This window comes from Sphaerodactylus townsendi, linkage group LG08, assembly GCF_021028975.2.
Source record: "Sphaerodactylus townsendi isolate TG3544 linkage group LG08, MPM_Stown_v2.3, whole genome shotgun sequence".
In the NCBI taxonomy this organism is placed as follows: domain Eukaryota; kingdom Metazoa; phylum Chordata; class Lepidosauria; order Squamata; family Sphaerodactylidae; genus Sphaerodactylus; species Sphaerodactylus townsendi.
In genome coordinates this window covers 9,503,701-9,516,730 of record NC_059432.1, presented here as the reverse complement: position 1 = coordinate 9,516,730, position 13,030 = coordinate 9,503,701, and the positions used below count along the sequence as shown (strand labels likewise).

The window sequence follows — 13,030 nt, the reverse complement described above, 5'->3', positions numbered from 1 at the left end:
TTACCAATTGAAAGAAAAATTTCAGGTAGACTTGAAAAAAGGTTTTGAAAAAACAGATTCCGAATTATGGTTAAATTTATGTGGTGAAAATCGTTTCCTGATTAAGAAAATGCACACAACCCTCTTAGACAGAGAAACGGAGGATGAAATTCTCAAAGAGACCATGATTAAATGGTCTCAGGATTTAAGAGAAACGATTGACTTAGATACATGGACTAATACCGTGGTGGCGAACCTTTGGCACTCCAGATGTTATGGACTACAATTCCCATCAGATGTTATGGACTACAATTCCCAATTGGCACTCCAGATGTTATGGACTACAATTCCCAATTGGCCATGCTGGAAGGGGCTAATGGGAATTGTAGTCCATAACATCTGGAGTGCCAAAGGTTCGCCACCACTGGACTAATACCTGGGGGGAAAAATAGAAAGTTTACTTTATGTTCAGATTTGAAAGAAAATTATCTCAAGATGTTGTACCACTGGTACCTATATCCTAGCAAACTAGCAAAAATGTACAAAGACGGATCAGAACTTTGCTGCAAGTGCAAAAAATCCACTGATACCTTCCTACATCTTTGGTGGAATTGTAGATTGGCAAAGGAGTATTGGACAGAGATATCTGGTTTAATAAATGCTATTTTGGGATACAACGTGGATTTCCTTCCACAATGTTTCTTATTAAATATCTTACCCAAAAATGTGCATAAAGAACATGAAAAAATCCTGCTGTATATGATAACTGCAGCCAGAATGGTATATGCTAAATTATGGGAAGCACCAGATATACCAAATGGGAAAGATTGGCTCTCTAAAATGTTAAGTTTTTTGAATATTGATAAATTATCAACAATTATGAGACAACAGAACTTAGAGATATTTGGGAGGAACTGGAAACATTTAATTGATTATTTCCAGTTAGAATACAAATGTATGAAATATGATTTATGACCTTTGATAAATGAATAAGTACAAAATTGTAAAGCACCATATAAAATGTAAATATTGACTATATATAGATTTTTACTGTATTCTCTTCTTCCCTTTGTTTTTCTTTTTAGATCATAATGGCTAGTTTATAAATAGATAACCAAGAGGACATTTTCTTTGATACAACACTGGATTAAGTAATAAATATAACTGATAATTAATTGTTGAGATAGTTTGTAGGTCAGAATTAATGTAATTATAATTCAAAATGATATATAATTAAAAAGTTGAGACGTACCAAAGTACTTGCGATATTAGATTGTGTATCCCTGTGGTGGCGAACCTTTGGCACTCCATATGTTATGGACTACAATTCCCATCAGCCCCTGCCAGCATGGCCAGCATGGCCAGCTGGCAGGGGCTGATGGTAACTGTAGTCCACATCTGGAGTGCCAAAGGTTCACCACCACTGGTGTATCCTATGTTTTACTAGCTGGAAGTCTGTTTTCAGTACTCTATATATTTTTTCTTTTTTTCTTTCTCTTTTTCTTTATGTCTTTACATATATATATTTTTAAAGTTTTCTATTATGTAAACACAACTTGATATTGTATTTTTTCTGTATATTTTTTCTTTTTTTGTTTATTGTATACTGTGATTAAATTCAATAAAGGTGGTATATTTAAAAAAAGGAACTCTGCTCGGAAATATCTGATCATCAATTGACTTGGTTTTTCCTTTAAGGCTGTGTCCATCATTTTCAGGGTTATTGCCATGATCTTGTTTGGTCCTGAGCAAGCCCTGGAATCATATTGTGATGTCAGTATGACCGGCTTAGCTCCTTGATGTATTTTCTTTTCTTTCCTTCCAATTTTTCTTTGAAAGGAGGGTGCCGCTGCCAGTTTCCATGAAGAGAATTTGATATTTTCAACATTAGATCTGTTTTTCGCTGGGACAGAAACGACGTCTACAACATTGCGCTGGGCTTTGCTGTACATGGCCATTTATCCAGAAATTCAAGGTAAAAGTACCAATGATGGGTTTCTGACATCCATTTAACCGGTATCCTCTGCTGTGTTAAAATCTGAAGTGCCACACTAGAACTTATATTCTGGCACATTTATCCCATGTGTGGCTTAAAGTCACAGTTTTCAAATAGAATGAATAGTCATGGAGTAGCAAACAAGTTTTTATTTAGGAAGGCTATAGCCACCAAGTCTAGTTTGGGGTTATCCCAAACTAGCTAGTAGTGCAACAAGCTTGGAAGCAGCCCAACTAGTGCAACAGGCTTGGAAGCAGCCAAACACCCATTCTCTGAAGACTCGCCCACAGATTAAAGGAAGGTTTGCAACAAAGAGCTTTTTGAAAGAGGTTGGCAAACATGAAAGGCCACCCAGAGGGTAGTTCCAGCACTTCTTTGGCTCAGCTGCCTGGGCTTCCTCATAGAATCCTAGAGTTGGAAGAGACCCCCAGGGCCATCAAGTCCAACCCCTTGCAATGCAGGAACACACAATCAAAGGAACACACAATCATCTGCCCTGTGCTCACGATGCTGCCTCACTCGTCGCCGTGCACTCTCCATGCATCTTTGCTTCTTCCACCACCCAGCAGTCCAATGCAACCATCTTTAAACTGGTCTTGCACCTGGATAGCCTGGGAAGAGGTCCCTGGTGGCCTCTCCAGCCAAGGGGGACAGTCTCTCCCTACCATGGCTCTAGGTCCCAGTATCCGCTCTCTACCCAACTGGTGACCTTCCACCATACCTAAGCCACAGGTTTACTGCATCCAGGTAGGTCCTCTCATCCGTCTCTTAACAGTGCCTCACCCCTCTCTGCTTCCCTGGTGCCTGTCCAGGGGATTATCAGCAATCACATTTTATTCCTGTATCACATATAGCAATTTCTCATAACCAAAACCATCTTCCACATCTTTCTGAAGTTCTGTGTTTTAATTAACAGATATGTCTGCATAATCGTGTTTCCCCGAAAATAAGACAGGGTCTTATATTAATTTTTGCTCCAAAACATGCGTTAGGGCTTATTTTCAGAGGATGTCTTATTTTTTTCCTTGAATTTGTGCCCCCCACTGTGCTGGGGATTCTATAACTAGGGCTTATTTTTGGAGTAGGTCTTATATTTCAAGCATCCTCCAAAAATCCCGCAAAATCATGCTAGGGCTTATTTTCAGGGTGGGTCTTATTTTGGGGGAAACAGGATAGTTGCAAATGCTTCCTTTCTGACCAAGCATATTAAATGAGCTGATGTGGTCACTGATGCCTGAAAGGGTGGATACATCTTAGTCTGGTGTCTCAACCAGAGACGTATCTGCCCCGTGACATGAGGTACCCCGTGTCCCCAAGCGCACGCCATCTGGTCATGTGGGCTTCCTGCTGCTGTCGTCTCCGGGCACCCTTGACCCTCCCCATGTCATCATCATCATGGGCAAGAGCAAGGCTGCCTGCCTGCCTGCCTGGCCACCCCCACCCCCCCCTTGCTCCTGGCTGGACTCTCAGCCAGCAGTCCCTTCTACCTTCCCCTCTCGGCCTCCAAGAGCTGCTTTTATAAGCACTGAGGCTAGAGGACAGGGCTTGGGTGGTGGGGCCACATCCCCTGAGCCCCACCCCCAGGCCTCAGTGCTTATAAAAGCAGCTCTCTGAGACTGAGAGATTGCAGTCACTTCTGGCTTCCCCGGAGGGGGACTGCCAGCTGGGAGAAGGGGGAATGGGGCGGCAGCCAGGTGCCTTTAACCCTGCCCATGTTGATGATGACATGGGCGGGGTCAAGGGTGCCCGAAGACGATGAGGCAGCAGGAAGACCATCTTCCTGGTCACGGGGGGGGGGGCAGGGGGGCACCCTTTGGCCTCGATACGCCTCTGGTCTCAGCTATGACCATTTCGCCTTGAGGGACTCTGCGAGGAGTTTAGCCTCTTAACAGTGTCTAGGCCCCTGACTGTATTGCTCCCAGGTTCGCTGACACACACCCAAACCCATCAACATTTTAAGGTCTGTGCCCCCCCACCCCCACCCCAGGCTTCTTTTGTGATATTCTTACCTGACAGAAGGGCTTTCCTCTGCTTCCTCAAAGTGACTGAGAGCTTGAAGGCAGGTAATAGAAATACATGCTGCTGACCTCACTCATTTTCAAAGCCCAGGCTTGGAAAGTTGGGGAGCAGACATGAATAGTGCAAGTTGACAGTGTCACCCAGCTGGGAGGAAACTGCTTTTCACACTTACTAGAGGGGCAGAAAGGGATGCCCAGGCAAAATAGGTAGGTCCAGCCACAGTGTCTCTTTTCTGGCCCAGAATCTCAGCAGATCATGTCAGAAAACTCCTAGGACTCCATGAAGTAATTCCTCACCACTGCCTATGCCCAATCCTCCATCCTGAGCCTAACATTCCCATTAGTGCCCACTGCCTGCCCAGGGACCTAAAACTATGTGAAGAAAAGGAGAGGGGCACACCAAGAACATAAGAACAAGCCTGCTGGATCAGACCAGAGTCCATCTAGTCCAGCACTCTGCTACTCGCAGTGGCCCACCAGGTGCCTTTGGGAGCTCACATGCAGGATGTGAAAGCAATGGCCTTCTGCTGCTGCTGCTGCTCCTGAGCACCTGGTCTGCTAAGGCAAAACAAAGGCAAGGAAACAAGTGGAGCAGAGAGAAACACAAGGTTGACCGTCTTTGCTGTGATTCCTGGTCAGAAGAAGGGGAGGGGTTATGGTTGCTTTCTCCCTCTTCCTTTTCTTCTGGGGCTGGCATCCCCTGCCCTCACTAGGAGACCTCATCTCTCCAGAGAACGAGCATGTTAGCGCACAGGTGAACACTGCCCTTGTTGTGGGGGTCACACATGGTCGCTAATTTGTAGGCCTTCTTCCTGGTGACAGGTCACAGGGCTGGACAGGGCTGATGGAGGGCACCACCACTAGAACCAGCCGTGGCCCACTGAGTCCTGGTTCAGAACAGGAGTCCATTTTCTGCTGGTGCACCAGGAAATGACCTGAGTCAGACTGGCTCCATCACACCAGTGAGGTCCTTAAAGGGCTTTGGGGAAAACACCACCTAGGGGAAAGTCAGCCACTATTGCTAAGTAGGCTTGCCCACTGTCAGCCTCCAAGACCTCCTTGTGCGGACCTATTCTCCAGCATTCCAATTTGACCTTGTTCTTGAGCAGCTTCAGGGCGGTCTTAACACTGGTCGATTCCCCACTTCAAAAGTGAAAGTGGAGGCAGCCCGGGCTCGTAAGAACCGGGCGTTGTTGAGTGCGGGTTAATGCTCCTCACTGCTGTTTGTCCATTAGGGGAACTCACCTTTCTGCTGCGGTTTTTTAGACGCAGCACTCCCCACAGCCCCGCTTTCTGCAGCGATTGGCAGGGCGGGTCTCTGTTACGATTGGTTGGAGTCTCATTTTGGAGGCTGAACCTTTTTAATTTTTTAAAATTTTTCCTTCCTAGAATCAACGCTGAAACGTCACCACATGCACACGTCATCACAAAGCTGCCCAATGCCATTTCCCTGCTTTCGGTGCTGGCTTTTGATTGGCCAGCACGTTGCGGTGCAAAAATTTGTGAACTTCCTGGCTGTTTGCTTGTGGCTTCATGATCACACTGGGGACAGAAACTGTGGGGATTCATTGTGGTGTGTTTTGAGTAAACCTAAATAACAGTGGGACTGGTGTATCAGAATCACACTGCTTTCAACTCAAATAGAAAAAACTTGTCCTGGTCAAAAAAATCCAGCCCACAGATTCCTTCATTAAGATGGATTTTTCTCTTAAAAAAAAATTAGTTGTCCCTAAGCGGGACTAGGAACCTAACAAGCTTTTACATTTGCAGCACATAGCAGATGTAGAAGGCTGCATTACTCTAAGTTAAGCCACATGAAACTCTAATAGCAGATAGGAGGATAAATACTATGGGCTTTCTTGTGTGAGTGCTCCCCTTGCATTGCTACTCTCAAACTCAACGTGAGGGTCAAATACGTACATTGATCTCCTGTCTCCCCGAGAATTAAAAGGAAACTGCGCACAGCCACTGCTTCCTTTATATGGGGCCAAAGAAAGGGTCCACGTTACTACCAGGGGTGGGAAACACAAACCTGGAGTCAACCCGCCCCCCAGACTTCCCCACTCCCCCGCGCTCTATGCGGGGTTTTCCAAAAGATGCACTTCGGAACGGGATCTTAAATGAGGGGGGGTAGGAGAGCGGCAGAATCAGGGTGGCTGCGTTGTCGCCACTGGTGTAGTGGGGAGTGCAGCCGGACCCCAGATTATTTATGGCCAGTAGCCCGCAACAAATGGTGAGTGGGGAAATGGCCACTGTTTTGAGAAGTGACCCAGGGAGGGCCTGCAGCAGGTCCTGAAAATTGGTACCATTGTCTGTTGCCATGCAGCCCATGGTGACACCCCTGCCTACTTGGATGCATTTGGATGGCGGCAGAGAGCGTGGCCTTTGTGTGGGCCACATCCACCCCCTGGGTGTGGATTACAGCATGGCAGTAGCTGGCCCTGTGATTTCCCCCCTACTTTAGCTAACAATGCTCAGATTACCCCTCCAGAACCTCTCTGGTTTGCCACAGGTATGCAGTCAACTGCATACTTCTTGATTAGAGTAGAGGATCATCAGTCAAGCTAATTACAATGCATGATGCGCCTTGGCACCCCAAGTTTCTTCTTTGCAACACTCCCCACACATTCTCACTGGGATGTAAGGACTGAGGTACCTCCATTCCAACTTTGACAGAGGGAGCTTTGACCCTCGAAAGTTCACACCCTGAAAATCTTGTGAGTCTCTAAGATGCTACTGGATTCCCATCAAGCTTTTCTGCAAAAGACCAAAACGGCGGGCCTCTGAAACTGTCTAGTAGTGAATAGTACTGTCTACTAAAATAAGGCAAGCAAGAGAGACCAGTCCGCTAAATCCTCAGAAGCAATCAGAAATCAGTACCCCGGGGAGAACATGGCCACTTTGGCTTTGCAAACACCAGTTTTGACTATGCTCCTCCATGCTATATGAGACTCTACAAGTGCTTCTTATTGGCAGGGACAGATTTTCTGACTCGGCTCTGAGACCCCGCTCTCCATCCCGTCACCCAGGAAACACAAGAAAAGTAATCCAAGACAAGGCAGAGAGCAGCAGGTAGTCCCTGACCTTTTTCAGCAATCCAGAAATGTTGGGAAGCCACAATCCTAGAAGATTTTAGAGATCCCTAAACCAACCAGCAGCAGCAAATCTAGGATATATGTTTTGACTAGGGAATCCAAGTATAATCCCCACTGCATATTGTTTGGAAGCAGCAATGGTGTAGTAGTTAAGAGCCAGTGCACTCTAATCTGGAGTACTGGGTTTGATTTCCCGCTCTGCCACTTGAGCTGTGGAGGCTTATCTGGGGAACCAGATTAGCTTGTTCATTCCAACATATGCCAGTTGGGTGACCTTGGGCTAGTCAGAGCTCTCTCAACCCGACCAACCTCACAGGGTGTTTGTTGTGGGTGGGGAGGAAGGAGGGAAAGGAGATTGGAAGCCCCTTTGAGTCTCCTTACAGGAGAGAAAGGAGGGGTATAAATCCAACTCTTCTTTTTCTTCTTCTTCGTATATTGGTTGAAAATGGCACATTCATCGTTCTTGATAGCTCAGGAACTGTTTTTTTTTTCTTCCACTGATCATAAATTTTGTTTTGTGTACAGCAAAGGTGCAAGCTGAAATAGATTCTGTGATCGGCCAGTCTGGCCAGCCTTCCATGGATGACAGGGAGCGCCTGCCCTACACCAATGCAGTTGTTCATGAAATTCAAAGGAAAAGCAACATTGTGCCTTTTGGGGCACCACGGATGACAAGTTGTGACACCACGCTGGCTGGATTTCACTTGCCCAAAGTAAATGAAGAAATGTCTGTTTCCTATTTCCTACTCTTAAAAGGAATCCTTTAAGGGGAAGATCTGAACGTTCAGTTGTACAGTCATCAGTGGAGAAATGTTATTTATTGTTCACAGTAGCTCTGTCCCTTTGCCCTTTCCAACTCCGAAGTGACAGTCGCAACTACAGTCACAGTGCAGTAGCTAAAAACAGGCAAGTCATGTTTCTTGGGCTTGCCATCTTAACAACAAGAGACATCATAAGGATGTCAGAGTCAAAACAAGTCTTGGTGCTGCTAAGACAACCTGATTCTGCTCATATAATCGAAAGCTGCAGAAGAATTTTCTCCTAGGTCCCAGTAGTCAACATCCCTGGGAGATGTTGCCTTCCCTTGCAGAATGTTTCTTGCATGGGCAACCTGCAGTTGCTGTTTCTATAAGCATATATTGGCATGCATTTGACAGTGGCCTGTGAATTGCAAGGCTCCTCCCAGCCAGAGGCATCAATGAGTTAGCGGGGCTGGGAGACAGAGCTGAGGACAGAGCTGCTGGCTGTTTTCCTGTTCCTAATCCTCCCCTGGGGAGGATTAACTGAGGGTGCTGTGTGAGAGGGCAGTGTGTGTGAGAGGCTGGTGCTGGGAGCCAGCTGGAATGGGGTTTCTGATGGCTGTTCTGTGTGTCTAGCTTTTTGCTAAGCGAGGAAGGTCTATTTGCTTGAGACTGACTGCTGGCCTCGCCTGCTGTTCTGGCTGTGACTGTTGAGAGGTGGAGGCTGTGAACTTGTGAATAGCGGAGGCGTGAGGCGGAGGCGTGAGGCGTGAGGCGTGAGGCGGAGGCTAACGGGCTCTTGGCCTGTGGCTCTTTACCTGGGGACCTGGAATTAGCTCAGCTAGACATTTGGTCAGGTCTAAAAATCTCAGGTTAGAAGGGCAACGGGCAATTGTCGGGGATTTTAGTGGGAGACTTTTGTGGGGATGACTCAGAGTTCTCTTTTAGTACCTATTTAGATCTACTGAATATGGATGGTGACGAAGTTGTTGCAGTCAGCTTTAAGAAAAATAAGTTATTTAATTAATTTTATAATTATTACAAAAACTACGCAAAACTAACAAACAAAAACTAACACCAAGGTGATCCAGTCACCCTGTACACTACATGCTGCATCCAGAAACTACACATTGTGACCCCACCCATTCCACACTGTGATGGATATTATAGCAATCCATTAATATTAGAAACCAGAAAGCTTTAAAATCTTTGTAAAATTCCATTTCTAGAAAAACAAAAAAGATACAAACAAATCTACTTAAATCTCATCTCCCCAACTTAGAAGTCTAAGAGGTTTTCTCAGAAGTCTCTCAGCTCAAGCAGAGGCAGGCTGTGGCAAACCACCTTGGAAAGTCTCTTGCCTCGAAAACCCAAAGGGGTCACCTGAAGTCAGCTGTGCCGTGACAGCACTTTCTACTACCAATGGCCCTTTAAAAAAAGTTGAAAAACTTTTCTAAACCTTGAACATATCAATATGAAGAATGTAAGGTATAAATCCAGAATGTGAACAGTTCCACATTTTGAAAATATTTTGAAATGGGACCCCATGTTTTGGTAAAGCACAATATCATGGAGATCTTCATAAGAAGAGAATCTGAATTCAGTCCAAATGCATCCTCATTCAGGATGCCAGGTTAAATAGTAACACAGAATGTAAAGGTCATTGCACTAAGCAAGCCGTGATGTTTTAATACACTTTCTGCTTTGTACCGTTCCTTCTTTTTCAGGGAACTGTTTTAATACCCCACTTGACATCAGTGCTGTTTGATAAGGAGGAGTGGGAAACTCCAGATGCCTTCAACCCTGACCATTTCTTGGAAAATGGTCAGTTCAAGAAGAAGGAAGCATTCCTGCCATTCTCCGCAGGTAAGAGTTGATCAAATGCTCGGAAGCAAAAAGGCAGGTGTCTGCTCCAAGCAGCAAACCCAGAAAGAGCTCAGTGGGACTGCTATCCAGAAACATTGCACATTAGTTTAAAAACGACAAAAAGCCCTTCATTGCTGTCTTCAGGTTTTTCTCTGTTAAGAAGAATCCAGTCTGAAGGATGCTGCCCAACAGCAGCCTCCCGTCCTCCTCCTTCAGTGGGCCTTGTCATTCACTGAAGGTTTAGGTCTGGGATTTAGCTCCTCTGACTCTGGGGCCATCTTCTCCAGGGATGGATGGGAAACATGAGTTCCATAGGCACAATTTTGGCAGGAAGCCTCAACAAGGTGCCACTGCCATTTTCTAAAGCCCCAGTTCCTGTGCAAAATAATTTGGGCAGGATCGTTGCCCTTGACTCTGCTCCAGGTGCTGCTGACTCAGCAGATGCAAGGGGAAGATTTGGAGCAGTGGGGGTGATTTGGAGCCCAGGATCCCTTAATCCCGTGTCAGAGGAGACTGCCCAACTGAAACACCCCACACCCCCTCAAGAACCTAAGGCCTTGGGATGATCTTTGAGCTGTTCAAGATCCCATGATTCCCCAGCCAAGAGGGTGAGGCAATCTCCATCTTCTGAATATACACCAGCGAGGGGAGGGGGCACAGAAAAAGGATCTCTTTGTTCTGCTTTCCCCCTCCCCACAGAGGCACAAAAGCCCTGTGGGGAACTCATCATAGTCTCCAGTACTGTGAAGGTGGGATGGACCTGGATGACTCCTTCTCTGGACAATTTGAAACCCTAGGATCCAACAGAGGAGGAGAAGGTCTGGGGACAAGGAGGAGACTGAAGACTTTTTTCTAATAAATGTTACCAGTGTTTATTGAATAAAGTCATCACCACTCTAAATTTCCAAGTAAAAAATTCTGATTCAACAATGTCATCTGATGACTCAGAGCAATATGACACTTTTAAACAGCCAGCTAACCCCATTTCAGGCTGCCCTTTTCCAAAGTGTTTTTTCAAAGTCATCAAGAGAGAGTGGGCTACCCTGGGGTACAGTAATACATGACACTCAGTCGTCCTGGGCTTCTGTTCATCGTATTAATGAGGTTTTGCTGCTATACTACAATTAAGTACATTTTTGCCAACCAGGGATGAGAAGGAGTTGAGAACAAAACTGACAAAATAAAGGAGATGAATTAGATGGGAGGAAAGATAATTGAAGGGATATCATGAAAGGAAGAGAGCAAAATAGGGGAAAGTATGGAAAAGAGGAAGAAAGAAACGTTATTTTATTTTCTACATCACACTAACAGGGAAGATGTGGCTTAGCGGGGAAAATTCAGAGCTGGTAGAAGGAAAGGAAGAAGGAAACAGACTTCTGGAAACAACAGTCTTGTTGGGAGGCTGCAGCCTGGCCACGAGCTCTACTGACTGGTCTTGCTTCCTCGGGTTTAGCAAAATATCCATCTGTTTGCCGCCTTGTAGTAACCTGTACAGAAAGGCATGACAAGCTGAAACCACAGCCACTGCTGAGTCCTGCCTCCACTGCACTCCTAGTGGCTGCAGTGCAGAACTGCATTAGAGGTAAAATAGGTTCTGAATGCCGCTTGACTCTGGCTTCAGGGGCCTTGGGCTTCAGGAATTTTGTTGAGCAGAATATTGTGCTTTTTCTGTACAGTGGAAAGCAAAGCTTTTTCTGATGCTAGGGATCCAGTTGTTGCTGCAGCAAACCCAGGAGTTTGCAGTTCACATAACCATTTTGTTGTTGTTGTCTTCTAGGAAAGCGAGTTTGTCTTGGAGAGCAGCTGGCCAGGACAGAACTTTTTATTTTCTTCACTGCCCTCCTTCAGAAATTCACTTTCCAGGCTCCAAAGGGTGTGAACTTGAACCTTGACTTCAAATTGGGACTCACACATGCCCCCCAACCTTATCGCATCTGTGCACTTCTTCGTTAAAAGAAGCCATTTCTGCTATGGCTTTCCCTAAAATTAATTTTAACTGATAATCTTTCTGTTCTTGCTCTTAGGGTTTATTGGCTTCTGTGAAGGTGGGGTTTTTACTGCATTTAAACAAAGGAAATCATACTGTATTGTTAGACCAGAATGTTTATTCTAACATTCTTCTGACAGATTAACCAAAGAGACCTTCTAAATGCAGTTATTTCACATGTGACACTAGAGAAACCAGTGAAAAAATGACTCATATTCACAACTACTAAAGAGGCCTAAAACCACTCTCAAGTAACTCACAGTTTTTGCTGGGCTCTGGGGCAGAGCAGTCCTGCTCTGCCCTGCAAGGCCTATTCCATCTCACCATTCAAGGCATCTGGGCACCAGTGACTGCCCAAGGTTTTTGCCTGGCACATGCCACGTACCTGATTTCCAGAACACTTGGAGGCACTTCTCTCTCTCCATGGCCTTTGTAGGGATTGCCCACTGAGAAGGCCAGGGCTCCCAGCTTCTCACCCTGTTATGAAAACCTCTGTATCTGGAGCTTTCCAATGTATGGCTACCACTGGGACTTTGTGGGCCTGTGAGGGAATAGCTCCTCACCAACTGACTGCCCCCTTCTTGGCATTGCTTTGTGAAATAGTGCACCCAGGTTGAAGATGTGTCCTGCCTGCTGAGTGAACACAAGTAGGCAGGAAACGTTTTATTTCTCCTGCCCAAACCTCTTGTTTTAGTTTATGCTGCTCGCTTCCAGCATTTTGTGTCCTGCAGCAAATTCTCCACGAAGATTCTCCATGGAGATTTCCTCTGCTCAGCCCTTTGTTGTTTCACTGTAAAAAGTAGATGAATAAACTTTGTTTTGCCTACCAATCCCATGCATGTATTGTTTTGCCTTTTGGGGGGTGGGAGGGATGGTATGAAGCTACGGCTACACAAATATATGCATACTGCATCTTCTTTAGGCATTGTGGTACTCTTATTTTACAAATACATTTTAATTAGTTAATAATTTTTAAATGTCAGGTTTTTTCTGCAATTTGTATTTTAGAATTTGCTTCATTATTCCAATCACTTCCCCCCCACAAAAAAAATTGGTAACAGAACATTCCCACCACATGTGGAGGAAAGTCCCTAATTTTTTTAACATTTCCAGCAATAACTTGAATTTGTAGCCTTCATCTAATGTAATTTAACTGGTGTATAATACCAACAGTGGTAATTTCTTTTCAAAAATTTTCTTTAAATTCACTGAAAGGGTAAATTTATTGTTTCTTTTCCATACATCTTCCCACTCGTATATGGTGAAGTTACATCCCAGTTCCTGTGCCCACCATATCACTATATCACTCACTTATTCCATTTCAGTTTTATGAAATGTTAACAGTTTTA

The 13,030-nt window shown here is 45.1% G+C and overlaps 1 protein-coding gene across 2 annotated transcripts in view; it reads left to right on the top strand.

The window, feature by feature from the left end:
• The window catches only part of LOC125437990 (cytochrome P450 2J2-like), a 52,103-nt gene extending 39,587 nt beyond the window's left edge, over positions 1-12,516 (top strand). The window contains exons 6-9 of one of the 2 annotated variants that reach the window (XM_048506106.1): positions 1,819-1,954; positions 7,614-7,801; positions 9,556-9,694; positions 11,472-12,516. In XM_048506106.1, the coding sequence (XP_048362063.1) occupies positions 1,819-1,954; positions 7,614-7,801; positions 9,556-9,694; positions 11,472-11,647 (639 nt within the window). In that variant the 3' untranslated portion in view covers positions 11,648-12,516. Of the gene's footprint in view, positions 1-1,818; positions 1,955-7,613; positions 7,802-8,464; positions 8,546-9,555; positions 9,695-11,471 lie in introns of those variants that run through there. The other variant, XM_048506107.1, reaches the window with a different exon arrangement.
• The last annotated feature ends 514 nt before the right edge of the window (positions 12,517-13,030 follow it).